General features: G+C 34.3%; 3 protein-coding genes across 6 annotated transcripts; 2 read left to right on the top strand and 1 right to left on the bottom strand.

The window, feature by feature from the left end:
- The first annotated feature begins 277 nt into the window (after positions 1–277).
- Positions 278–8,385, top strand: LOC132177838 (uncharacterized). Of its 4 annotated transcripts, none has more exons than XM_059590320.2 (7): positions 278–511; positions 1,222–1,331; positions 3,598–3,747; positions 3,830–4,122; positions 6,521–6,631; positions 7,337–7,381; positions 8,156–8,385. In XM_059590320.2, exons 1-7 carry the CDS (start codon positions 409–411, stop codon positions 8,313–8,315), a joined length of 972 nt encoding a protein of 323 aa, XP_059446303.2. In that variant the 5' UTR covers positions 278–408; the 3' UTR covers positions 8,316–8,385. The 4 variants fall into 4 exon arrangements, with proteins under 4 accessions (XP_059446303.2, XP_059446294.2, XP_088369158.1 ...); XM_059590311.2 differs by having other exon boundaries at positions 8,153–8,385; XM_088513032.1 differs by having other exon boundaries at positions 279–511; positions 3,854–4,122.
- Positions 8,386–8,847: 462 nt separating this feature from the next.
- LOC132177830 (pfkB-like carbohydrate kinase family protein) lies at positions 8,848–13,181 on the bottom strand. The gene is made up of 4 exons (XM_059590301.2): positions 12,645–13,181; positions 11,111–11,443; positions 9,349–9,465; positions 8,848–9,227 (listed from the first exon to the last, which is right to left on the bottom strand). The coding sequence occupies exons 1-4, from the start codon at positions 13,062–13,064 to the stop codon at positions 9,102–9,104; spliced, it is 996 nt and encodes a 331-aa protein (XP_059446284.1). The 5' UTR covers positions 13,065–13,181; the 3' UTR covers positions 8,848–9,101.
- A 6,528-nt stretch (positions 13,182–19,709) lies between these two features.
- LOC148587613 (uncharacterized) lies at positions 19,710–20,416 on the top strand. Its single transcript, XM_088512721.1, has 2 exons — positions 19,710–19,981; positions 20,065–20,416. Exons 1-2 carry the CDS (start codon positions 19,710–19,712, stop codon positions 20,414–20,416), a joined length of 624 nt encoding a protein of 207 aa, XP_088368847.1.
- The last annotated feature ends 6,035 nt before the right edge of the window (positions 20,417–26,451 follow it).

Raw genomic sequence — 26,451 nt, 5'->3', positions numbered from 1 at the left:
GGTTAAGTGGACTTTACCTACTTTTTTTTTCTTCAAATTTTCAAGGGTATTTTTGTCTTATTTAAAATTTGATAGGAGTAATTTTGTCATTGTTTTGATAGTTTGGGGTGTAAATGAGCAATTGATAGTTTGTGGGGTAAATTGTCATTGAGATGGTAGTTTAAAGGGGTTAATTGGACTTTACTCAAATTAAAATAATAATATAAAAAATAATTAAAAGAAAGTTATAAATAAATGAATCGGTCCTAATTTTATGTTGAGGAAGAGGAAGTATCAGAGCATTTATTAAAGAGAAATGCATGAATAGAGAGGATATTCATATTATCGTTCAGTCCAAATTATTACAAACGAGTTGGAGTCTCCAAGTGCCAAAATCAACCACTTTGAATCCATTAAGCCTCATCACAAATGGAGGTTGCAGAAATGGATGAAGCCCTGAAGGTGTTGGAGTCCTCTCTTTCTCTCATCAAATGGCGTCTCAAATCTCCAACCAAGCGCCGTCTCGAAATTGGTTCTTTTCCATTCTCTCCCTCTCACCTCCACAAACACTGGTTTTTCTCCTTTTGATTTTTTTTTGTTGTTGTCTCTTTTAGTTCCTCACTACTCAGATCATCATCTTTATTATTTTTTCATTTTAATTTATGGGTATAATTTATTTATTTATTTATTTATTTTCCGTTTTGAGGGTCAATTTCGTTTATGGGTATTTTATACTGTTTTTGTTTCCGCTTGCAATATATGAAACCCCATCCAAACTTAAGCCAAGTGGTTTATCTTGCTCATTTCTGTGGAGTTGTGACTTTCCCAGTAGTCCAAGTAAATTTCAGAGCCAAACATGTGAAAATGAATTGGTTATTCATGTGAAAATGACAGATTCTGAAAATGAAATGCTAAAACGTTTTCAGAGCCAAACATGCCTTCTGATCCAAATTTCAGTTTCTTTTCCTTTTATGATGCTTGTTATATCCCATTGATGTGAATTGTTATTTGTTATGGAGCCAATATAATCTGCAACGAGTCTGCACTGTTTTCATGTTTGATAACCGATTATTTAACGTATTAAAGTTGCTGAAGTGTGTGGACTTTGCACTTTTATTAACATTTTTTCTTGTTTTGATTTTTTATTTGATGGGTTATGTTTGTAAATTTTAAGTAATATATAATTTTTACTAATTTCTTCTTGTGGATTATGAATCGTGATTTTGGAATATTTTCTGGCAGATATACTAGCTCTGTGTACAGGAATGAGGCCAGCTGTAATGGTAGACTATGGTGGAAAGATGCCTGAACTACAGGAGCGACTATGTCAACTTATGAAACTTATTCAAAAGGTATTTACATTGTACTGCCGTTTTAGGTTTGTTGGTACATTCTGTTTTTGGTTTGGTCACTGCCTGATGTAGGAGAGATTTAGGGTATCTGTCTACATGAGCTTGTGATAAGTTTATGGTTAGGAGAATTTGTAGATCTAGGGCTTTGTGGAGTGGTTTATGGCTCGAAAATTGAATTTTGATGGGTGAAAGGAGCTTGAAATTGGGGAAATGACTTGGATGTTTAAAGGGACGACTTCTGATAAGAAAGATTGGAAAATTTTAGGCTTTTAAGGTTTAAAGGGGTAAAGGAAAACAGTCTGTCTTGGGGTTAAGAGAAGGAAGAAAAGCGAGAGTTTATGATTGTTCAGGGGCTGTGAATACTACCAGTGTGCTGTAAAGAAAAAGACAGAATATATGCCAAGACCCTTAAAAACTCCTAAAAGTTTCTAGATGGGACTCAATTACCAAATATCCTTAATTTAGAAGAATTACAGAAAATTAAATACCTGCCCCTATTAGAAGATTAAGTATAACTGGTGAAATAATAACCTAACTTGAAAACTGTTTTTAACCCTAGACTTCAAATGGGTTGACCTTCAAAATCATATAAGACTTGACCCAATATGATGTTGCACATGAGCCACAGGATAAATTTTGGAATCTACAAAGTTCTGAAGTAACAGCAAATCAATCTGCCATTGCTGCATCACAGCCATGATCTCATAGTTCATCGATTCATTTGGATGTTATGTCTGACTTTTATGACAATTTCTTCTTTCTTTCTCAATTATTCACCATGTGCTGCACTTATCATTTTAATTTGAACAATAACTAAACACATACTTGAGTTTCCTCACTTAGGACATCTTTTTATTTGTGCTCCCTGAAAATCAATTTCTGAGTCAAGGACGGATATTCTAAAATTTAACATTTTATGTTTAAGAGAAATATGTAAAGACATACTGGACCAGAATCCTATCTCGAAGTGAAAAACAGCAATTGGAGCACCCTTAAAACTGTTAATTCGCAATAAGTTTAAGAAAATGCAAGAAAATGTCTCTTTTTTACAATCACTTAGAGGACTCCTGGTGATGTTAATATATGAACTTTCACATTGTTTTCATCGTTGTTCAGAAATTAGTGCTGACTTATTTTTTAAATTCTTCCCTTTTATGGCTCTCATGTTTTGAGTTTGTGGCAAAATTCACTTAAAAAGCATGTCATGTAATCTTGAACAAGAGCACATAGCATGTTAGGTAATTCTTCACTGTTATACTCCTATGATGATGATTGGGGGATGGTTCCTAAAAAGTTTCTTGTCATTAGCTACTAAGAGGTCTGAGATGCATGAGAAGAATAAGTAACTTCTCAAGCTTTCCATAGTTATATTCTTGTCACAGGAGGAAGAGGAATAAGGATAATGGCACCTTTTTTTTTTTTCTTCTCCTTCTTTTGTTCTTTAAAAGAGATTGAGGATGCACATGTGCATGTGCTTGGCAGGGCCCCATGAAAAGGGGGAGAGGGAGAAAGTGAAATCGTAGATTAAATTAATTATCCTTTTTTTTTTTTCCAATTCTTTTTGTGGTTTGCTGCACACCCAATGATTTTCCTTATTTCTAGGAATTTTAAATCTTGATGTCAAATTAAATAGGTGAAACTATTTGGCATCTTATTTTGGAATCATGATTTGGTTATGAAGTATTTGAGATACCTTTTATAATTCCACAAATTACACCCATTAAGTATGTTCTGTCTCTAGAAATATTACAAAGTTCAACTCAATAATCTTCGCCATATTGAAATGTGATTGGTAATTTGGTTGTGTTACTAAGCAAAGCTAATCATCTATTGGTCGGGCCACTCTCTCTTTCTGCCTTTTAAAATTTGAGTCGGGATGATTTTCTTCAAAACTCTTTACCTCTAGACAGCTGCGTTTGTCTTTTTAAATTTGCTTAGTTTTCATGATTTTCTTGTTCTTTTTTTCTTCTTCTAGCTGGGTGTTTCTCTTGTATAACTTCATGTATACCTGAATTGCGCTTTTCACTTTTTAATAATATTTCGATTACTTATTAAAAAAAAAGTCGGGATGGAGTCACATTTTTTGTCAACAAACTGTTTCTTTAAGCAAACATTAGACAGTTTATTTAGGTGAAATTTTACTAGATGATGAATGATCATGCTTGTGATATCTCATAATAACATTTTTCCCTTTCCTTTTGCCTAGTAGGAGGATCTTGTTTGTTAAAAATTAATATACTTTAATTTTTAATATAAATATATGCAGGAGTCACCCATTTTTGAGCATTTGAGAGTAATGGTTATAGAAGATATGATATATTTGATACATGTGGGAGGACTTGCTGAGCATGTTAGGTTAAGCTTGAGCTCAGAAGCGCAGCTGCTTTTTGTGGATCTTGAACATGATCCTCCAAAGGTTGGTTCCTGCTGTAGGCTACTAATTTCTGTGGTCTTTACCTGTAATCTTAGGCATGCTCCCCTCTTACTCTTTGGTGAAGGCTCTCTTTTCGTCTTTGTGCCAGATGACACAAGCAGAAAAAAGCCCAATAGGAATGCAGCTGGTATCAATTCAGAAGTCTTTTTCTTTGTTGTTTCCTCAAGATGGAATGAAAGATGATCTCCTATCATGTCACAGGGCAGATAACATGGCTGATGCCAAGTCTTCAACAAATGAGCTTATCACTTCTCAGTCTTCTTCAACAAATGAGCTTATCACTTCTCAGTCTTCTGCCTTTATTGATCTTAGTAGCTGCATGCAAGATACACACGTCACTGTGCCAACTTTAAATGGGTAACCGCCTAGACTCACCTTTATAGAACATGCTTACCCCTGGGTGGGTGGAACTAGGAATTGATCACACGGGGGCTGTGGTAGATCATTATAGAATACATATAAATTAGTGTGTGTGTGCGTGTTATAATAGAGAAATTCGTATGCTATATAAACACAGAGATATTATAATTTTTCATATATATAATTAAGTTCAATTCCTTACCACTCAAAATTTATACTGATGTACAATTTACTATGTGAAGTAGGTTAATCAATTTATACTTTAGGGATTCAGCCAAGTAAAAGTTGATTCCAGAGTCGTAATTCAATTAATATAGCACATCTAGATGGCATTGTTCAATTCATAATGGAGATTACTATTGCAAAGAAGAATAGTTACGTTACTTTTAAAATCTTTGCAGCTAAGGCCCACCTTGGCTCTTATGTATGCATGATTAGGTAGTGAAGAACCATAGCGAGTTGTGGTTGGGCTCATTTGTATGCCCATTCTATTCATGTCACCAGAACCTGCCATGTATATTCATGGGATGGTTTTTATGGAGGCCGGGAGTGCCTGTCAAGGGCGCTAGTAGATACGCAGGGGTGATCATCAACACCTGCATCTCACATCTCAGCCTTTTCCATCCATGGATTGTGCAGCCCTAATCTAGTTATGTCCTGTGGAAAACGTATAATGTTCCTAGCTTTTAGAGCATTTCCAATGGAAGAGCCATATTTTTATGCAAAATGGCTTCTCAAAACTCACTTTTATCTAGTTTAGCTAAGCCATTTTTGAATGTTTCTACATCCAATTAGTTATATTTCTATCTATTCTATTAAAATACTATTAAAAGTAAGAAAGGTTTTGGGAAAAAGACAACATGTGAAAGGAAAAATGGAAAAAATTTTAGAAAAAAGAGAACATGTAGAGAAAAAGTAGGAAAAGATTTGGAAAAAAGAGAAAACAGGTGAGAAAAACAATGAAAAATAAAATAGCTCCATTGAAAAATGCTGCTACATTTAGCTTTTTTTTTAGCTCTTCCAATCAAATATCTATTTTACATTTTTTTTTGGCTAATCCAATGTGGGGGGTTTTTTAAACATTTGAAGAGCTATTTTAGATAAAAGTAACATTTGGCTCTTCCATTGGGAATGCTCTAAGGAAGCAAGTTGTGGTGGGTTTTAGTTTCATTGACCATGGGAATTATTTTTGTTGTAAAATTGTGTTACCCGGACTGCTCAGCCAGTTTCATTTCTGGCCTCCTTTATGGTTGAATTATTGAGTTGGCTTAACAAAATTGTTGGGCTTCCCCTAAAATGGCCTAAACCTATAAATGTATGTTTCTATGAATTTATAAGAATACTTTAATTTGATGCAAGCTTCAAAATACCATTTAATGTCGATGGGAGAAGTCATTGCTGGAATCAAGAGGACCAATCTTAATGGATGCTGTTTGTTTACAACATTTTATTTTTAAAAGTTATATATTTGGAGAAATGCAAATTTATAAAAAGAGAAGACCTTAGAATCCAGAAATTTAGAAGTTTGGCTCTAATATTAATCAATATCTTGGATGCTACTTTAACATCAAAAATGACATGAAAAATATGACAAACCAGCAAGATATTTAAGATTGATGGTTCAGGGAAACCTTCAACCCACCGTTTTTCCACGCATAGTTTCACCATTCAGGATATTGGGGTGAGAACTTTTTCCAGAGAGTTATGTGCAAGTTTCTGGAATAGGGATTTCTTTTAAATCTAGACTTCTTGGAGAGGCATGAGAAGTAAATGCATTAATACGTAGTTCGTAACAAAGTATCTGAATTATATTCTACTGTATTTGTGCGTAGTAGAAGTTCCTGTGCATATTTCTCTGACTGAAATATGTATATCAGTAGATGTCTATGAAGTATCCTCTTCAAATCTAAAAAAGTAACTGAAATAACCGACACTCTAGCCTCTAGGGAGTGTCTGAAAGAGTAGTATGCTCTAAGCTGCAAGCTCTGGTTGCAGTACAGAGAAAGGCAACATGTTTAGCTGTAAATGTATCTTTTTGCCAAAATATAAAACCACTTGGGTAGGTAAAATTTCCCATAATGCTAAATTTCTGTTGCAGGTCATCTAAAAAGTAATCCATGAGTAGAATGGTCCAAATTTACTAGCTAGCCTGTGTACTTGGATGACAGCGTTTCATGTTTCTGATAAACTTATGATTACTTTTCAGGGGAAAAAAAACTGTTGTAAAATTGAGCAGTTAGCTTTATGCTTATAGCCCAAAGGATATGCTCGTGAGATTATTTTTCTCCTTAAATTTTATCATAATATATATATTCTAGTTAGCATTTTTTACTGGTCTTTTGATTAGAACCATCGTGTCATGAAAAAATAACTCTGGGTATCTAATTTGCTTCAGATGGCTTCTTGGTTATCCAGTAGTGTACTTGTTCGGCAAGGAGCACATTGCTGATGCTATATATAATCTTTCCACCAAGTCTCTTCGTATCTTCAAAATATCTGTCACCAGGTTTGTTCTCTATTCAAGTCTCAGGTTGTGTCCAGTGGCAACTTAAAGGATGATTTCTAGTGCCAGTACCACAATAATCAATGTAACTGTTTGGGCTATGTATTTTGTTCGCTTTTCTTGGTCACCACTAACATTGCATGCTACCCTGCCCTAGAAGTATTTTTTTTTTTTTTTTTTTTTATAAAAAAAAAAAATAAAGTCCTTTGTTGGTGTATAAAAAAGGGTAATCTTGTCTCCAAGAGATAGCTCAATCGGTTAGGATCACGCCTAATAAAGCAGAGGTCACTAGTTCGAATCCCCCTCCTTTTTTTGTGCAGACGTGTCAAAAAAAAAAAAAAAGGGTAATCTTGCCAAAACAAATTTTATTTCCTCTTTCTGTGGGATTTGCAAGATTTCCATATGAAAAATTTTACATTGTACTATTTTCAATCGTCTTTCATCTTAAGTGAGAAGTATTATTTATGAAAAACCTTAAGTATATTGGTATCATGATGGCTAAATATAAAAAAAGTCCATGATTAACATTTACGGCCTGTAGTCTTCCTCCCAAATGCATTATTGAAAGTTGTACATGGTTTTCTTTATTCCCAGCAACCAAAAAAAAAAAAAACACTTGTAGTCTTCTTGTCAAATGCTTTATTGAAATTTTGAAAGTAGTGTATGGTTTTCTTTATTACCTGCAACTAAAAGTTTGAGCTCTTGCAGGAATTCTGCTCCCAATAAAGGATCTCAGCTGGAAGAGCTCTTGAGGTAATATTTCTCTAGATCTTCTGTTGGTTGCATTTTAATTGATTAGAAATCTGATGTAATTAGAAAAGAAAATGTCTAAGGCAGCTATAGGTTCAGAAAACTTAGTGACATGCTCAAAAGAGGGGTTCATGGGTCATATGCATCGGAGGAAAAGGGGGGAGAGAGAGAGAGAGAGAGAGAGAGAGGGGGGATGGCAATAGTGACATATAGGAAGGGCTTAACAACTAGTTACCTTGACCTCAAAATTTTTTTGTGCTTGAGATGGGAATTGAGAGCATTGGTATGCAGTATGGTATCTGGTTGAACAATATGTAGGCAATATTATTATTGATATCCGGCCGAATTTCTGAACAAGAGGCATGCAAGACAAAAACTTGATTCCAATCTCATGGTGAGGATCTCAATTGAAATATCTTTCAGGCTACTCTTTTACTTTCTTGGTGATGAATTTGACTAGTTGCACTTTTTGGCATAAAAGTGTTCAGCTTGTTGTTGTCCATTTGGCTGAAATCCATAATGCTAATAAGGTGGCCATGCTACCTGTATGAAGGTTATATCCACCTTTTAAAAGTGGTGACAGTGGTGGGAATCGTCTCTGGTAAAAGCTGAAAAAAATAAAAGTTAATATAGGCTGCAAACTTTGGGGTTCATGACATGTGCACAGGAAGATCATCATGATAGCTGTAGATAAGTACAACAATACTTGCTATTGTTATGAAACATTCATAAACAACATGTTGATTCTTGCCCTTTTTCTCATATTTGCTCTAGTAGTTTTTCGGTGCCTTACGATCTAAGCATGGGAGGAAGTAATGAACAATGGGCAGAGGCATTTCTGGCTAATATGCAGGAAAAGTGGGGAAGATGTATGCAAGTTTGGAGGTCTTTGCATATGGAGGTTAGTGAATGCTATCCACAAGCCATTGTTTTGTAATAATAACCAACCCTCCTCTCTCCTAAGTACCATGACAAGATTATAATTTTTTTTGTTTCCCAATAAATGCATCTTCTTCTTCTTCTTCTCCTTCTTCTTCTTCTCTCTCTCTCTCTCTCTCTCTCTCTTTGTTGGTGGTTGGTTAAACTTTTATCAAACATTTTTGGGAAAATATGGATCATTTTAAATAAATAATGGCATTAGAACTGGTGAAAATCAACTTTAGATCAACAAGGAGGACTTGTAAGAACTGGTCAATATGCTAAATTCTAGAAGCTTTAGCTTCTTTCACCATTTAAATGGAGAATTTCTGTCTTTATTGAGAAAGTTGTTCCATCCCTAGAAAATTCAAACCAATTTAACACCCAAAGCTCTTAGACTCCGAAGAGATTTTTTATTTTTATTTTTTAATTTCGTCCTTTTATATATATATATGGGAAACTTCTGACCTTTTGCATAGAAGTTTATAATAATTGGTGAAAACAGTACATTGGCAATGCTTATTTCGTCAACCCCACAAAAAGCAAGCAGCAGCCGGAGAAACACGTTCAGGTCATTGTCAGAAAAAGATTGCCAAACATAATAAAAGGTTTATTTGCTCAAAACACAATCCTTCCCAAGATTACATGAAGGGAAATACGAGTAAAAATGAGAGATTGGAAACCCTCTTTTAATTGAACTGAAAAGTGAAAACAACACCTAGAATTAAAAAAACAAAAAACAAAAAAAAAAAAAAAACACAGAAGGGTCCTCCAAAAGGGGGAAAAAAAAAAAAACAAAGTCATCTTATGCTTTAAGCAGAGTGACGACTTCAGCCTCAGTTGGGAGGGCGGGGATTGCGCCCTTTTTGGTTGTTGTAATGGCTCCACATGCATTTGCAAATTTGAGCACTGACCTCAATCTTGGTTCATCCTGCACCCAAGACATATTTTTTTATGTTATAGCAACAGAAATAATTGAAATAATGATAAATATTTATTATCAGAGATGACCCTATAATTATTCAAAATTGAGGAATGGAAGGAGTACTTACTTCAAGTATGGATTGGTCATCAACAACCTTGCAGAGTAGGGCACCAACAAATGAATCTCCAGCACCAGTTGTATCCACTGTTTTCACATGGAAAGCCTCTACTGCTCCATGGAAATTCTATGTTTATGCAAAAAAAAAAACAAAAACAAAAAAATTCTGGTTAAGCAACTTACTTCTCTCGTAATTTTTAAGGACATTGTTAAGTTTCTCTAGTCTTTGAATAAATAAATAAAAACAAAGGAACGGGGTGTTTTTTTAAGAGTTTCCCTTACAAAAAATAAAGCTAATGGATTGCATATTGTTTTCGGAGGGGTATTTTTATCTTCTTAAAAAGTTAAAAACAAAAATATGATTCAAATATAATATCTAACTGGATAATATGTTCCAGACAAGTCTGACAAGAAAGTTGCAATCAACTTTGGTACAATTACCTAATGTTCGTCATGCTTACAAGTAAACATGATTAAAATATTAAAATAATTGCTGCATAATGACCACAGCAACCTTCATGCAGATAATTAAATAATGCTAAACCTTCCTTATTAAAGGATCTCTAAAAGAGCAGTTAAATGGCTTAAAATAGTCAAATTGAGTCATTTTTTGTCTCCAACAAAATAATCAATTTGTAGATTTTTCATCTAGTATAAACAGTAAACTAATCAGCCTATTCATTGTTCACATATTAGAGAATAAAAAATTGAGGAAAAATAATAAGGTTCCTTTATTTATTATATTCCTCTTTCTCTCTGTTATCCCCTTTAAACAAATAAATAGCCTTGAAAGGATAATATTTGAAAAAGAGGTTGTTTGTTTACATGATCCTCCATAGAGATCACACGGTTTATTTTATTTATTTATTTATTTTATTTATTTTTAATGCATGACAATAATTTCATGCTTTCAATGGCAATTGAATACTTGGAATTGATTCAATATAATATTTGGCAGTAATAATTTAATGACTTTAATGTAAACGTATACTGAAAAAAAGAATATAACATTTAAATGTAAGGATATAGTGTCAATTTAATAATTTTAATTAAGTGTTGGCAGGGATATAATAAAAAAAAATGAGAAATAATATTTAAATGTAAGTAGTGAAAGAAATAGATAATTTGTTGTAGAGAATAGAGAAAAAGTAGTAGCTAAAGTAGATAGATAGTTGTACTTTTTCAGTAGCTATTTGACTATTATTGCCGAAGATGCTCTTAAAAATCCAAAATGCATGTAAAAAAAAAAAAAAAATCCAAAATGCGGCTACACCAAACCCCTCAGATGGAAAATAAATAAAGAGTCCCCACCTGTGACCTGATAGTTAGGTGACGGTGACTCTGTTTTTCTTTTAAAATCTCAGCTGACCAGAGAAAACAAAAGAAAATAAAACAGTACTTCCAATGGCAAGCCCCACAAAGCCATGATTGACTGACTCTCTGCAATCTTCAGAAAAAAAATTAAAAAACTAATATATATATATATAATTCCTTTTTTTTTTTTAATGAGAAATAGGCAGAGCTTTGCAGCCTAGGATGCCATTGTGCGCGTGGAGGTTTCATGCTTCAAAATCATCACCTACCCACCACAGCTACCTCCCTAAAGTCCACAAATTTTTTTTGTACACTAGCTAACATTCAAAATCAATAATGGCAACAAAAGATAAAAACTCAGAAAGCAGTAATTATTATTATTATTATTTTGTATTGAGAAAGCAGTAATTAGATGAAGGTAGACACAGCCAAGTAGCCAACAGGCACAACCGACATACCTTGGTATAGTATCTACAGCCATGGTCGCCAAGAGTGACGAGGAGGAGCTTCAGGTTGGGATGCCACAAGGACAAAGCCGAGGCATCATCAATCTTATCATTCTTTGTGAGGAACACCAGCTCCACATCACTCACTTTTATCACATCCGCCTTGTCCCATATGCTCATTATCTGCTCACGCGCCTCCTCCTCTGAGGGCCACAGCGGCAGCCGGAGATTCGGGTCGTATGAGAGCAGGGCACCGGCATCTCTGGCCACCTGCATTGCCTTCAGGTGTGCTGATCTGCATGGCTCCACGATCAAGCTTATCGATCCGTAGTGAAATACTTTAGCCTATCATAACAAAAATATCAACAAAACATTAACAATCGAATCATATCGTTTACATTGAAATTTCTAAAATTGCATAAAGTAACACCCCATCACCTAATCCTTATATATAAAGTCCACATCTTTGATCTTTGTATTGCATGACACAATAAATACATGGTCCAATAACATAATAAGTGAAAATCTTTTTACACTTAATTTCAGGGAAAAATACAATTTAGAATCTCTCTCTTTCGGCTGATTATGACCCACCCACCATTTTTTCCTTCTGGGCATTCCCTAATATCAAAATTTTTCTTTCTTCCAAAATTATACCCTAAATAAAATAGTGGGTCTGTTTGGCAAACCCCTACCCCTTCCCCTCTCCCTCTCCTTATTTTCATTTCTTTCCAAAAAAAAAAAAAAAAAAAAAAAACAACTTTTCAAAACTATTTTTTTTTAACTTTTTTTCTCACAAAAGTCAATTATCTTATTTCACTTTTATGTCTAATTAATCGATTCTTATTACCCCAAAACTCAACCCAAAAAGGTTAACCAAGCACACCATCCTCCCAATTTCCCTTATTTTACTTAAAAAAATTATTACTAAATTTTGATCCGATTTTATCCATTCTAAATTAAAAGCCACGTCAGAGATACAGGGAATAATTACCCTTCAATAAATAGCTACGTGCAGCCAAAGAAATATTATTAAAGCGCGTGTATCGTGTGAGAGTGGGGAAGGCACGTGCACAGGTCAGTCAAAATTATGTGCGTCACTAGAAAGTCAAAGTTGAATATACTGCAAACCACCGTGTTGTGAGCCGAACTCATCCAACTCGCCGTCAAAGCGCGTGAGTTGCCACTCCAACGTTGAACAGATTAAAATGCACGAATGGTTAAGCGAGACGTTAGATCCAAAAAAAAAATGATGGGCCCCATCGTGGCCTACTGAATCACCGTTTCCGCTCTAGCGGCACGTGAGACCGGACCCATGTTCGTTGATAGCGGAATCCTAGATCTATGCGAGGGACCCATCATTCACTGTGCCAGCGTGTGAATGTGGACGTTGCAGATCGTAAGATCTCGGGGATCGCGCGTGACATTTAGCGCGTCCACTCCATAAATCATTATGAGAAATAGGAAACAAATTTTCCCAAAAAAATCTCAGAGAAAGAGGAAAAATTATGGTAATTTTCACAGAGAGGAGAGAGAGAGAGCGTACGGATCTGATGAGCTCGACGTTGAGTTCTTCGGGGCGGAGGAGCATGTCGGCGCTGGGGTTACGGTAGAACATGAACTCGCGCTCGCCATCGTTGCGCAGAGTGACAAAGGCGAGGGCGGTGCGGGCGCCCTGGTCAAAGTTGATGCCGCGGCCATCTACGCCGTACTTTTCGAGGATCCCGGCGAGCATACGGCCGAACTCGTCGTCTCCGAGCTTTCCGACGAAGGAAGCCTTCCCGCCGAGCCTGGAAACGGCGATCGCCACGTTGGCCGGTGCCCCGCCGGGCGCCTTGACGAAGCCCGGCGCCTCCGCCAGCGACACCCCTGACACCGTCGGCACGAAGTCTATCAGCATCTCCCCGAAACTGACAATCAGCCCGCTCCCCGTCTCAGGCACTCCATTGCTCAGCGTAGAAGCCATCACACACTAATATTAATCTACTCTTGATCTTTTAGAGAGGGAGGGAGAGAGAGAGAGGAGAAGAAGAAGATTTTGCAGGTCTATTTATAAAGGGAGACTCCGGGCTGGTGGATCTGGAGTCTCGTATGAATTTAGGAGAGAATTTACAAATTAAAAAATTAAATAAATATGAAAGCTAACTTTTTAATTACTTTTATTGTTTAGTAATTTTTTTTTTTTAATCCTACCTAATTGCTTTAATCCAGACCGCTCATTTTATCATGATGGGTCTTTGTAACTTTCTTTTTATTGGACCCACTTGCGTCTCAGACTCTCAATTATCAACGAATACAATTATAAAATTACCGATGCGCCCACAGTATTAAGAAAAAAAATTTATATATATATATAAAACTATAAATAACTATTAAATTTCGATAATTTGAAAGAGTAATGTCACCGAGATTTTAATCGTAATTTTAAAATCGAGTAACATATTATATAACAAAATAATTGTATATAATATTATTTAATTTTAAAAATCATGTCAATTAAAAAAAAAAAGAAAAAGATACGCAGCATTATTCGAATTAAAAATAGAATAAAGAGATTTTGTTATTTTGTCGTTATCCAAACCTATCTGTAAAAGGATGTTTAGATAAAGTCCTTCGAAAGAGGAGGGACACAGAGGTAGTGTATGGATACAGTACTAATACATTAATATTTATTATATTTTATTTATATATAGTATAAATATACAAATCTTTGATTCTATTTCAAATTTTAATGTATTATATATAAAAATAAAATATAATAAATAGAAATTTTGCTGCGGGAAAATAGTTTATATGGATATAAACAGAATGCTTGATATTCACGGCCATAAATGATCAGATCTCACTAAATATTGCAATATATTTATATATATGGTTTGATACTTTCACAGCTTTGTTCTGTTCCTTGCATGCATGGAGAATGTTTTGAATGAGTGAAGAATAATTTCATAAATTGAGAAATGGTATTAAAAAAAAAAAAAAAGTTCAGATACCCCTCAAACTACCACATAATTGACAATGTTTCCCTTCAAACTTTTAGTTATAATAATGTCCTCCCCAAACTACCAAAATATTGTTAATGTCTCCCCAATGACGAAACTACCCTCAATAAAATACAAACAAAAATACTAAAACTGAAAATAATAATAATAATAAATCCAAGGAGTGGCAAAATTAAAAAAATAAAAATCCTTTTTATAAGAAAAAATTAAAAATTCAATTTTTTTAAAAAAAAATGAAAATTTTAGTTTTTTTTTTTTTTAAATTGTTTTATTTTATATTTTTTTTTTTTAAAAATTCGTTTTAAAAAAATTAAAATAATATTATTTTTTAATTAAAATTTCCATTTTATAAAAAAATTATTTTTATTTTTTTCAAATTTATAGGGGTATTTTTGTCTTAGTGATAAATATTTAGGGGCATTTTTATCTTTTTGCTAGCCTTGGAGAGAAACATTGACAATGTTTTGGGAGGATATTGTTACAATTGAAAATATACGAGGAACATTGTCAATTAAATGATAGTTTGAGAGGTATATATTGATTTTACCAAGTAGAAAACAAAGAGATAGTATTGTTCAATCAATAATAGAGTTGGTACTAACCTTTGGTAGTAGCATGCTATCTAAGGAATATGGCTCTTATATTATTATTATTATTTTTTATAGTATTATAAGTAATTATAATTTCTCAACTTACATTCCACTTTCATCTTACTGGACTGATCAGCCCATGTTCATTAGCCTTTGAATTTTTTTATTTTTTAATAATGGTTGATCGAAGGGTTGATCATTGATGAACATTACTAAATCAGCAAAGTGGAATGAGAGTTAAGTACGTAGGAATTAATTTATTATTATTATTATTTATAGCATTTTTATCTTACAATTATACTATAAGAGCTGACGTGCTAGTCTCAACCGACTCTTCGATTAGTAATTGTTAACAAAAAAAATCTAACAGTTGATTGGAACCGACACGTTATCATCATGAGATAGTTGTGGAATAACAATATAATATGTAGCATTACTCTTAGTATATTCTCGATTTCCTAAAGACAAGTCTTTCTCATGTTTCTCTTGTGTCACTTCAAACATGAGGTGTCATTTAAAACTAACATTTGATCAAAATTTAATAATGATCAATTATAAACCGAATGATAATTTTAAAAACCACATTATTTTTGAAGTGACACAACATTTTAACATCACTTTTCACAATGATATCAACAAAACATGATAACATATAATCATATATAAGCTAGGGCTCAAAGAAATACAACCACCATTGATATATAACAACTAACTATCCCATCTCCCAATCCCACCAATACCACCTAACTATCCAATCCCCTCAGCTCTTCCCCAAACAATCTCTCTCTCAAGAAAGATGGATAGATAGATTAGAAGCTGGGAGGGTTAATAAGATAAATAGAAGAGGAAGATTTACATACAATTTATTTTTGGTTCATCATAAGATTTTAATGACGGTTAAAATAGCAATTTGCGTTAAAATTCAAGTATCTCTCTTGCTCGAGTAGAAAAACCGAGGATGTTAAGCTTGGTTGTTTCACTTGTGTAAAAAAGCAGTCAAACGACATAAGTTGGTTTTGAGATCCATTGTAACACGCCTTATGAGCATTCTAATTATCTCCTATTTTTATATTCTTTATCTAATAGATAATATTTGTGCAATGTTACGTGGCTAGAAATTGGTGAAAGATGCAATGTAGACTTCGGTATTTGTCATGTAAATTATCAAATTTGTGTTTGTAAGAGTCGAAAATACCTCTAACTGCTTATAAGAGGTTTACAATTTCTCGAAAATCCTACCAAATCTATAATTCTTGTCAATTTCTCATCGCACTTTAGGTACACATAACATGCAATTTACATGTATTTTCCCAAGCAAAAAGAAATTGCTACTTTCTTCACAGTCTTGCTCCATTTCATTCACAATCACTCAAGCGGCATTTTTTTTTTTTTTTTTTTTTTTTTTTTAAGTCTTTTATCAGGAGTTTGGTGCTGCACCTTCAAACTGGATCCAACCAGCCTTGACTTGTTAAATCCATATCTTTTTTTTTTTTAGAAAATCTTTTATCAGGACTATCCCGATAACACATCTTTTACAACCCCCAATCAATAACCGACACATAAACAAAAACATAAAAAGTACACAAAAATAAGTTGAACCAAAATGCACTAGATTTTAGGGTGATAAAATCCCTAAAAGGTTAACTTTTCACCTCTAGGTTTTAGTTTTGAATCCAAAAATGAGTTTTGAGGCATTACAAACGAGTTTTGAGGCATTAAAAACGGGTTTTGGAGCATTAGAAACGGATTTTGAGGTATTGGAAATGGATTTTGAGACCGGTCACGGCTGGCGGGATTTGAGGTGTTCACCATCGGCTAGACTTGTGGGTCCGGCCAAACCCACCCTGTGGATCTGGCCTGGGTCTTGCTAGCTACAAGTATTTTTTTTTTTTTTTTTTTTTTGTTCTCACTTTTATTTTATTTTTTACATTTTTCTTAAATTGATAATGTATAACATAGTAATTGAAGGCTGCAAAATGAGTGTTATCAGGATTGACGTCATAGTAGAAGTTTTTTTTTTTTTTTTTTCTTAAGGCAACATACTATCTTTTTGGGCTACCTACGACGACAGCTAAGGAATTTATGGTTAATTAAGAGTCACCAACCAAATTTATGAATCTGCTTATTCCAGCTAAAAAAAAAAAATTACAAAAATATTTCTGGAAAAGCTAATGATAAAGAGAAAGAAAAAAGAAATCTCTTATAAAATATATCAACTATAATTGCAGTAAAAAAAATAGTAAAATTATCACGCTCTATCTTTTATAGTTGAAAAAAATAAAGTCAACCCCATTCATATTTTAAGTAAAACTAGACATTATACGCATATTAAGATAATGAAGAATTGCTCCACTAAGGCAAACCACTGACAAGAGCATGAACACGAGAATCCACTAAAAAAAAAAAAAAAAAAAAAAAGTTATTAAATTAGACATGATTTGCAATTAGTTCATTGTAGTATTAAATAAATTTAAAAGTCCTTAAGATATGCTAAAAATTAGGGTTGGCAAAACAGGTATATGATATCATCAATTTACGATCCATTTATCTTATCTATGTTTTTTTTATAAGAAGGTTCATATAGACGTCATAAAAATAATTACATGCATAGGATAAACGGGTACATATTTATTTACCAGGTTTTCATGTTTTTTCAGCCCTACTAAAAATACAATTTACTTCTTACAGTCAAATTCCGTCCAATGATTTAACTGTCCTATTTAAGTCAATGTTATACTAATGAAATCGGTTAAGTCAGTGGACGAAATTTGACTGTGAAAAGTAAATTATCTTTTCAGCATACTTCAAAATTTCTGAGTTCATGTTGATACCACATAGAGCTTATTACATATCAAGTGGTGCTAATTGTTTTTTTTTTTTCTTTAAAAAACGTATCACCTTTTTAATAAATAATATTTTAAAAACTATTCTGTAAAAAAAAAAAAAAAAGGCCTAAATTAAGGTAATTTTAAATTATAGGGATCCTTATCCTGAATATGAGTGGCGTGTCAGATGTGGGCATATGGAAGAATAATGAAAGGAGTTGATTGGATGAGGTGATGGCACTTTGCCTGTCTTTGAAGGGAAGATATGCACGTTTAACCACTTTTGGGACCTTCAAATAGTTGGTGCTGTAATTAATATTATTTTATATTATATGCTTTAATGAAAGCAACTCATAAACAAACCCCCTGCTTCTCTACTAAATAATAATTATAAAAGAACTTAGACTCTTGATTTTCTTTTTTTTTTATATATATATATGAGGTGATATAACTATATATTATATATGGATCATATATGTGAGTTGTTAATTTCCATCTTAGCTCACCAAGTTTTTTGCTTGGAGAGCACCGATGATCGATGTGATGTAACTTGCAAAAACATAAATATGTAAGCAAAAGAGTTTGTCGGTGTGAGTCGACAAGAAATAGTTTCAGTACTTTAAGTTAGCAAAACGTTTTCAAAAAGAGAGAAATGGTAAGAAACATGAAGTATAGAATTTTGGGGAGGAAGCAAAAGTCCCTCGTACCTGATTAGAGCTCCCCTTATATAGCCTCGAAAGTGACATGTTTTACGCGTTTCCCTGCATTTCATCATCTTACTTTTCGATCGACCCATAATGACAGACACATTGTAAACATGTTGTCCAACATTACTTTATTTTCATCAATTATTATAATATCTTTTAGGGTTAAATTCACTTTACCCTTAAAATTTTAGGAATTTTTTAATTTCAACTTCAATATTTAAAAATCGGCAATATACCCTTTAATGTTTCAAAAATTTTTAATTCAGATTATTTGTTACTAATTTTCGTCTAATTTGACGGAAATCATTCTACGTACGTCTCACTTGGAATTTTAATGCCCTCTATTTTTATTTTGCCCTTATTAAAACTTATTAAATTACGTAATTACTCTCAATTTCATAAGTTTTAATGAGGGTAATTATGTAATTTTATAGGTTTTAATGAGGGCAAAATTAAAATAGAGAGTATCAAAATCCCACGTGAGACGCACATATGATGATTTTCGTCCAGTTAGACGGAAATTAGTAATGGAGGGTCTGAATTAAAATTTTTTGAAACGTTAGGAAGTACATTGCCAATTTTTAAACATTATGGTTCGAATTGAAAAAATTTCTAAAATTGCATGGAAAAAAGTGAATTTTCTCCTTTTTTATTTATTTATTTTTTATTTTTTATATTTTGTTCATTTTGCAAGAGGATACACATCAAATCAATCAAGATTTCAGAAAAAAGGAAAACAATAAAAATAAAATCCATTAGCCTCCCAATATCGCATACTCTCTTTTCGTATATCTTAAAGAGCCATCCAGAAGGGAAAAAAAAAAAAATAAAAAATAATAATAATAATATTAATATATGTGTTTTTAAAAGGAGATTAAATGATTTTTTCGGCTAGAAGTTATAAAATGATTTCAAACCATGATATTAGGAAATTTTCAGATAATTACCGAGGTCAAAGTCATTTCTTTTATATTGATTTGCTATTTGTCCATCTTTGTCTTTTGGCCAAAAGAAACTTAAAGGGTTATAGAAAATTGGGTACCAGATAAAATAAAATAAAAAGATGTTTAATTCGATTAAAATAAAAGTGAGGCGTGACTTGTGGATTTGTTTAAAGATCAAATGATATTTAATAATGTAAAACAATTTTTTAAAAGGGAATATTGACTCAGGTAAACCTATCACAAATGATCTCATCTAGAAATGAATATTGTTCTAGGAAAATAATTGCATTTTTTTTCCTGGTCCTTTTCCCATCCTTTCCATTTTTAAAAATTGTCATTGAATTTGTGGGCCCATGTGTGAGATCTATATAAGCATTACCGTTCTAATAGTTTATCTATTGAATTTATAAGAGAAAATGAGAAAACGATAGTCAAATTATTGACACAAATCATTTCTCTTTTAAAATGAGAAATGAATGGTGGCAATATGTTCCTCATATTTCGTCAATTTCATCTTAGAAATCAACCATTAGATTTGTGAACATGTTTATCTCCCACGCCATTGGCAAATGTTTGCCCTTTTTCAAGGTGTTAAGGAAGGCTTTCGTTTGGAAGGATTGTGAGAAAGCCTTCCGGGAGCTAAAGGAGTATCTCGGGAGTCCCCCATTACTCAGCCGGCCATCCAAAGGCGAGGTCCTTTTCCTTTACTTAGCAATATTTTCGTCGGCTGTAATTTGCTCATTAATACGAGAGGATCAAGGAATTCAGAAACTGGTCTACTTCACTAGCCGAGCCCTTCACGAAGTAGAAGAGAGGTACTCACGGATAGAGAAGTTAGCATTCGCATTATTAGTGTTGGCAAGAAGGTTAAGGCCTATTTCCAGGCCCACACAATCAGGGTTCTAACCGAGTGTCCTTTGAAGAAAATCTTGCAGAAACCCGACATTTCGGGCCGACTCATCAACTGGGCAATCGAACTCGGGGAGTTCGACATAGAGTATCACCCGAAGATGGTAATAAAGGTCCAAGCATTGGCAAATTTCGTAGTAGAATTCTGCAACTTTCCAGAAGAGGAAACGCTTCCCCCTGACGAGGCATGGGTAGCCTATGTAGATGACTCGTCCATGAAGAAGAGGAGTGGAGTAGGCGTGGTGTTAACCAACCCGGAAGTAGGAGTATTCGAGTCTGCAATCCGGTTGACTTTCACCATCACCAACAACGAGGCTGAGTATGAAGCTATGAAGCTATGATAGCCAGGATGCAAATGGCTCGGGTAATGGGAGCAAAGATCCTCGAGGTAAGGAGTGACTCCTAGGTAGTGATAGGGCACATCAAGGGAGAATACGAGGCATGGGGCGAAAAGATAAAACGGTATCTCGCCAAGGTGCAACAATTAAAGGAAGCTTTCAAGCAGACGGTGACCACCCAGATGCCATGGGAAGATAACACTCGGGCGGATGCACTGGCTCAACTCAGATCCGAGATAGAGGAAGAAAACATTCTCTACAAAACGGGCTACACCTTACCCCTACTCAAATGTATATCTGGTCGGGAAATAGAATATGTGCTACAAAAGATACATAAGGGAGTATGTGAAAGCCAATTCGTGAGTCGCATGTTGTCTCATAAGGCAATTAGAGCCGGGTATTTCTGGCCCGGAATGAACAAAGACTCCAGCGACATAGTGAAGCACAGTGACAAATGTCAGAGGTTCGACAAAGTCACTACTAATCCCCCAGAAGAATTAAGCCCAGTCTTATCACCATGGCCCTTCGCGCAGTGGGGAGTCGACATTATGGGACCCTTGCTCGTCGAAAAGGTCGCAAATTCACGATGGTCTCAGTTGACTACTTCACCAGGAATATCAAAAGTTTCCTTTGCAAGTCGGTGATCTGTTGCTTTCATAACAAACAATGGGAAATCGTTCAATTGTGATCCATTTCGAGCATGGTGCAAAAAATTGCACTTCCAGAACTATTTCTCCTCACCAGGACACCCTTAGGCTAATGGACAGGTGGAAGCGACCAACAAGACTCTGATGAAGACATTGAAGAAGAAGCTAGAAGATAGAAAGGGAGCTTGGGTGGAGTTCCTACCGAGAGTGCTCTGGTCATATAGGACTATCGAGAGAACACCCATGGGCGAAACCCCTTTCGCCTTAGCCTTTGGAACCAAGTCGGTCATTCTAGTCTTAGTTGGGTTCGTTAGTTTCAAAGTTCAAAACTATAACCAAGGGTTGAATGACAAAGCATGAGATTAAGACCTGCTACAAGAAAAACGAGATATGAGGCGTGGTATGCTACGACATAAACAGCCTTTGTAGTCGTGGTATGAGTGAAAACCACTGCAACACCTTCACCAGACGTCTCTTAGATGATATGGGTTGACCATCATCGTCTAAATTAATTTCATCCTTCCTCTTAGATTCTCCACAAACTGAACATGAATCTAACTCTGCATTGCCCTTCCAGAATAACATACAGTCACTACGACAAGTCGGAATCTTCTCATATCCGAGTCTCATGTTCCTGAGAAACTTTTTGGCCTCATATGTATTATCTGGCAAAGCTTCATCATCCATCGGCAACAACTGATTGATGAATTCAAGCAAAGACGAGAATATCGTGTTACTAAGTCCACCCACACTGATGAGATTCAACAAGCACCATTAAAGGATCCGTTGCATGTTCCAGTTGGGCCTATTACTAGAGCAAGATCCAAGAAGATCAAAGAAGCACTTAATGGGCTGATTCTAAAATGGGGCATTCCAAGCTTGGCCCAAAGGGAGATGAAGGCGTAATAAATTTGATCCAAGCTATTCATGGAGCAGATTGCACAAAATTTCCTTAGCAATGGCATGGATTAATGGTTGATTATGGCTAATTGACTATCCAATTACATACCAATTAATTGGATGATTGACTTGCCAAATTACATGCCAATTAGTTGGTTGATTGACTTACCTATTTCAAGACCTTCCTTAGGCGTGATTTAATTGCCAATCTCAGTCTATTTTTGGCATGGAGGAGCTGCAAATTTCAGACCAAATCAACCTTAATTTTAGGCTTTTATTAGTTAGTCATTTTTTACTTTATTTACTTTCCAATGTTGGAACCAATTTAATTTCCATTCCATAGCAAGTAGGTAGTCATATTTTCAGCCATGTTCTATAAATAGCATGCACTCATTGTAATGAAAATCATGAATGAAAATACAAAAGTGAGGTTTGCTTCTTCTATTAGTTCTTCAGAGAACTTGTGAACTTATCAAGGATTCTTCCTTGTGGCGTTCAAACTTTATACCTTCGGTTCGCGTTTCGTTTATAAACGTTGGGTCGAAGGTTGTTACTTTCTATACCTTTGGTTCGCGTTTGATTTATAAACGTTGGGTCGGGGTTTTCTATCTAAAATCTGATTTTTAGCTTTCTTGGGTTAATTTCCAATATTGTTTGTTGGGTCTCAAAGCGTGTCGATTGAGGTTCGCATCATACTTCATGTTGTACAGATGTACATTAGCACTCAGTTTGCTATGTTTGATCTTATCATGAAGTGGCTTGTCTACTTTTTTAATCAAATCGTAGTACTTTTGTACACTATCCTCATTGACTTCTTCATGAACAATTTATGTATCCCCCTACACCACGACTTGAGGGTCACAGTTGCCTTCCCCGACTTCGTGCATGCTGAATACATCATGCAACGTGGCATGCATATTTTCACCCTATTCTGTGCTTGCACCCACATCTGCAGTTGCAGCATTCGAATTAGAGCCTTCAATAAGAGCCCGTACAGGCTTCTCACTGTGATAAAACCAGTCTATGTATGAGGTCATTATTCCTTTCCCTCCTGTCAAGTGGTCATATACCAAACTCGGTGACAGGAGACATGTCTTACAGATGCAGTGAATTAAATTATTAGCGCTTCTATAGTTCCTAATTGCAAAGTCCACGAAAGACTTACATTCGTCCTTGTATTCTTTCGAATCGCTAAACTTTGTCATCTAACTCTTGTTCATAGTGTGATTACATTAGGAACATGAGGATAACTTCTATAAGGAGTTAGTTAAACCAGCTCCTTTGTGCCCACCGATCATAATTAGACACCTTAGCATATCAGAAAAACCTAAGTTTAAGAAAAAAAAACACTACCACACCAGATTATATAAAAAATGAGAAGAAAAAAAAAATTAAAAAACCAATTAATTTTTTTTTTTTTAAAAAAAGAAAAACAAAAATTAAAGGGGTGGCTGGTTGCCACCCCATCCCCACTTGAGGTGGCCGGTAGCCACCCCATGGCCTGTCTGGGGTGGCCGGCGAGCCACCCCTAGTCAAGTGGGGTGGCTTGCCTGCCATCTTAGATTTGCGTGCGGCCACCCCAGATGGCCTGGGGGTGGCCGGTGGGCAGCCCCTAGGCGATGGGGTGGCTTGCTGGCCACCCCAGACAGGCCATGGGGTTGCTACCGGCTACCCCAAGTGGAGGATAGGGTGGCAGCTAGCCACCCCTTTAAATTTTGTTTTGTTTTTTTTTTTTTTTTTTTTAAAAAAAATTAATTGGTTTTTTAATTTTTTTTTCTTCTCATTTTTAGTGTAATCTGGTGTGGTAGTGTTTTCTTTCTTAAACTTAAGTTTTTTCTGATATAATGAGGTGTCCAATTATGATTGGTGGGCATAAAGGAGCTGGTTTACACCAGCTCCTTATAGAAGTTATCCTCTAGGAACATAGGAATACATCAAGCTATATTGAAACCTAACTTTATCATTTATGAATAAATAAATAAACTAGCCGGGGGCATTTATGATATTTATATATATCCTATAATACTCCAGAGTTATGCTAATAGCCTATCATGAAATATGATACTTAAAAAGATTAAATAATTCGTTTTCATAAATAAAATAGCCTAGCCTAGAATTATATATGACACTTAAAAAAATTAAACAATTCATGTTCGTAATTAAAATAGCCTAGCCTAGCATTATATATGACACTTAAAAAAAATTAAACAATGCATAAATAAATAAAATAGCCTAGCCCAACATTATATATGAATTCATGTTCATAACAATCCTACCATACAACAAAATTAAACTAAAAATTAAATTTGAAACTAATATACAATAATTAAATATATATATACACATATCTGTCAGAGAGAGAGATACTGAGAGAGATTATCAGAGGGAGAGAATGACCGCCGAAGGGGGAGAGAGACCATCGGAGAGGGAGAGACAATGCCGAAGAGGGAGAGACAGTGACAGAGAGAGTGATGGCTAGAGAGGGAGAGACAGTGCCGGAGAGGGAGAGACTGAGCTGAAAAAAGGAGAAAAAGAAAAGGAGAATAAGAGAGGAAGAAAAAAGCCTGCACGCATTGGTTCCCCATGCAAACCTAGTGGTGACGTGTGGGGAACCAGCACACGTCAACAAATAGTGACGTGCCATAGTGGCATGTCACTACTTGTTGCATGCCACAGTGCATGTCACCAATTGATGACGTACTATTCACACGTTACAATTTATTTGTATTTTATTTTTCTTTTGTTTTGTTTTTTCCTTTTCTAAAATATTTTTTAATGGTTTTTTAAGAAGGTGATGTGTTGATATCTAATACGCCACTATTTAGTTAAGTTTTAAAGTTCACACGTCACTAATTGGTGATGTGCAAACTTTAACCCGTCACGAAAAAATTTAGTGATGTGTTAAAAATTAACACATCACCAATTGGTGACATTTAAAAAAAATAGATACTGTAGATGCGTCATAAAAGTCGAAATTTTTTGCAGTGCCTCTACCACCTTCGGCGAAGAAAAAAAATCCCTTTCTTTACCAAACTCAAGGTTGAGTGAAAGCTTGAATTTGAAGGGAGATATTAGTATATTCTCAATATTATTATTTATTTAGTTTTCTTGTTAGGTGTATTCTCTACCTTAGTTTAGGGGTTTGTTTGCTCATTTCTCATACTCTTTCTATTTATAGCGACATATGTACTATTGTTTCATATATTTTAATATACAAGATATATCACATCACTCTCTCTACGCTTCCGCTCTTTCTTATCTCTTTCTCCCATTATATATTTCTACATGCAGTATTAGTCTATGAGTGCTCATAGCCATTATAAGACCCAAATAGTCAATAATGACAGCTGAAGCAACAATATATATATATATATTTTTTTCTTCTAACAGCAACATCAAGGTTTGCCTTTAAGAAACCCACAAAAAATGGTTTCCTAAACAATAGGGGTGTTAAAAATTACCGAGAAACCGGAGAGCCGGTTCCGATTCTGATACTTAGTTTTTGGGACCCGATTTTTACTGGGTTACCAGAATCGGGTATATATATATATGTTTCAAAATATATATATATATATATATATATATATATATATATAAGCCGAATTACTCTCAGAAATGCCTTAATATTGCGACATGTGGCGTGAACCATTTTTTTTAAAGGATAAATCGGTTTTTTAAGGCATAATTTTTGAATTGGTTCTTTAAGAGTGAACTAATTTTTCAATAGTAAACCGGTCATTAAATTAGCTTAATTAAAGGCATTTAATTATATTTCAATAATTTTCCTTATATGTGATTTCATTAAATTCAAACATTTAATGCACAATATTAAATATTATTAATGTCCAAATCAAATAAGGAAACAAATAATACAAATCAAATTATTATGTACTAATACTTTCAGTCACTTTAATATTTTAAATTCAAATTTAGAAAAGGTTAGAGAAGACGATTTTTTTTTTCTACATATACTTGTGCATGTAATAATAGATAATTTATAAAATAAGAATTTTTTTTTCTTCTAAATAATAAGTCATTAAAAAACAATTTGATTAATAATAAATTATCTACAACATAAACAAAATAAAGATCTCCCAATTATTTCGGATTTTCTCTCTCTCTCTCATTTAACTTTTTTTTTTTTGTTTCCTTCCAACATCTCTTTCCCAACTCTTCAAAGATAACAACCTAAAAAATCAACTCAAAGTAATTCTTCTTCTTATCTTCCATGTGTATGTTTTTAATTAGAGAAAAACTACAGCTTCAAGAATTAACTTTGTTTTTTGTTTTTTGTTTTTTTTTTGTTTTTTCTCTCTCCACTCTTCAACAATAACAACCTAAAAATTCAATCTCGAAGTAATTCTTATTCTTAACCTTTCAAAAACTGTAATCGAACCTTTAATAAGAATAACACAACTCTCTCCAAACAATTGTAATTGAGTATTAGCTGTGTTTGTAGGTTGTTTATTTTTTTAGTTTGTTCTTTGATGA

This window comes from Corylus avellana, chromosome 2 (genome assembly GCF_965113065.1).
Source record: "Corylus avellana chromosome 2, dhCorAvel1.hap1.2, whole genome shotgun sequence".
NCBI classification, from domain to species: Eukaryota; Viridiplantae; Streptophyta; class Magnoliopsida; order Fagales; family Betulaceae; genus Corylus; species Corylus avellana.
This window is presented reverse-complemented; position numbering and strand designations above follow the sequence as displayed.

Coding starts and splice junctions, on each gene's coding strand:
- LOC132177838 (XM_059590311.2), top strand. CDS start 409: ATGGAGGTTGCAGAAATGGATGAAGCCCTGAAGGTGTTGGAGTCCTCT. Junction 512..1,221: donor CAAGCGCCGTCTCGAAATTG/GTTCTTTTCCAT, acceptor ATTTTCTGGCAG/ATATACTAGCTCTGTGTACA. Junction 7,382..8,152: donor CAGCTGGAAGAGCTCTTGAG/GTAATATTTCTC, acceptor TATTTGCTCTAG/TAGTTTTTCGGTGCCTTACG.
- LOC132177830 (XM_059590301.2), bottom strand. CDS start 13,064: ATGGCTTCTACGCTGAGCAATGGAGTGCCTGAGACGGGGAGCGGGCTG. Junction 9,466..11,110: donor GCTGTAGATACTATACCAAG/GTATGTCGGTTG, acceptor GCATAAACATAG/AATTTCCATGGAGCAGTAGA. Junction 9,228..9,348: donor ATGACCAATCCATACTTGAA/GTAAGTACTCCT, acceptor TCTTGGGTGCAG/GATGAACCAAGATTGAGGTC.
- LOC148587613 (XM_088512721.1), top strand. CDS start 19,710: ATGTTTATCTCCCACGCCATTGGCAAATGTTTGCCCTTTTTCAAGGTG. Junction 19,982..20,064: donor CTTCACGAAGTAGAAGAGAG/GTACTCACGGAT, acceptor CCACACAATCAG/GGTTCTAACCGAGTGTCCTT.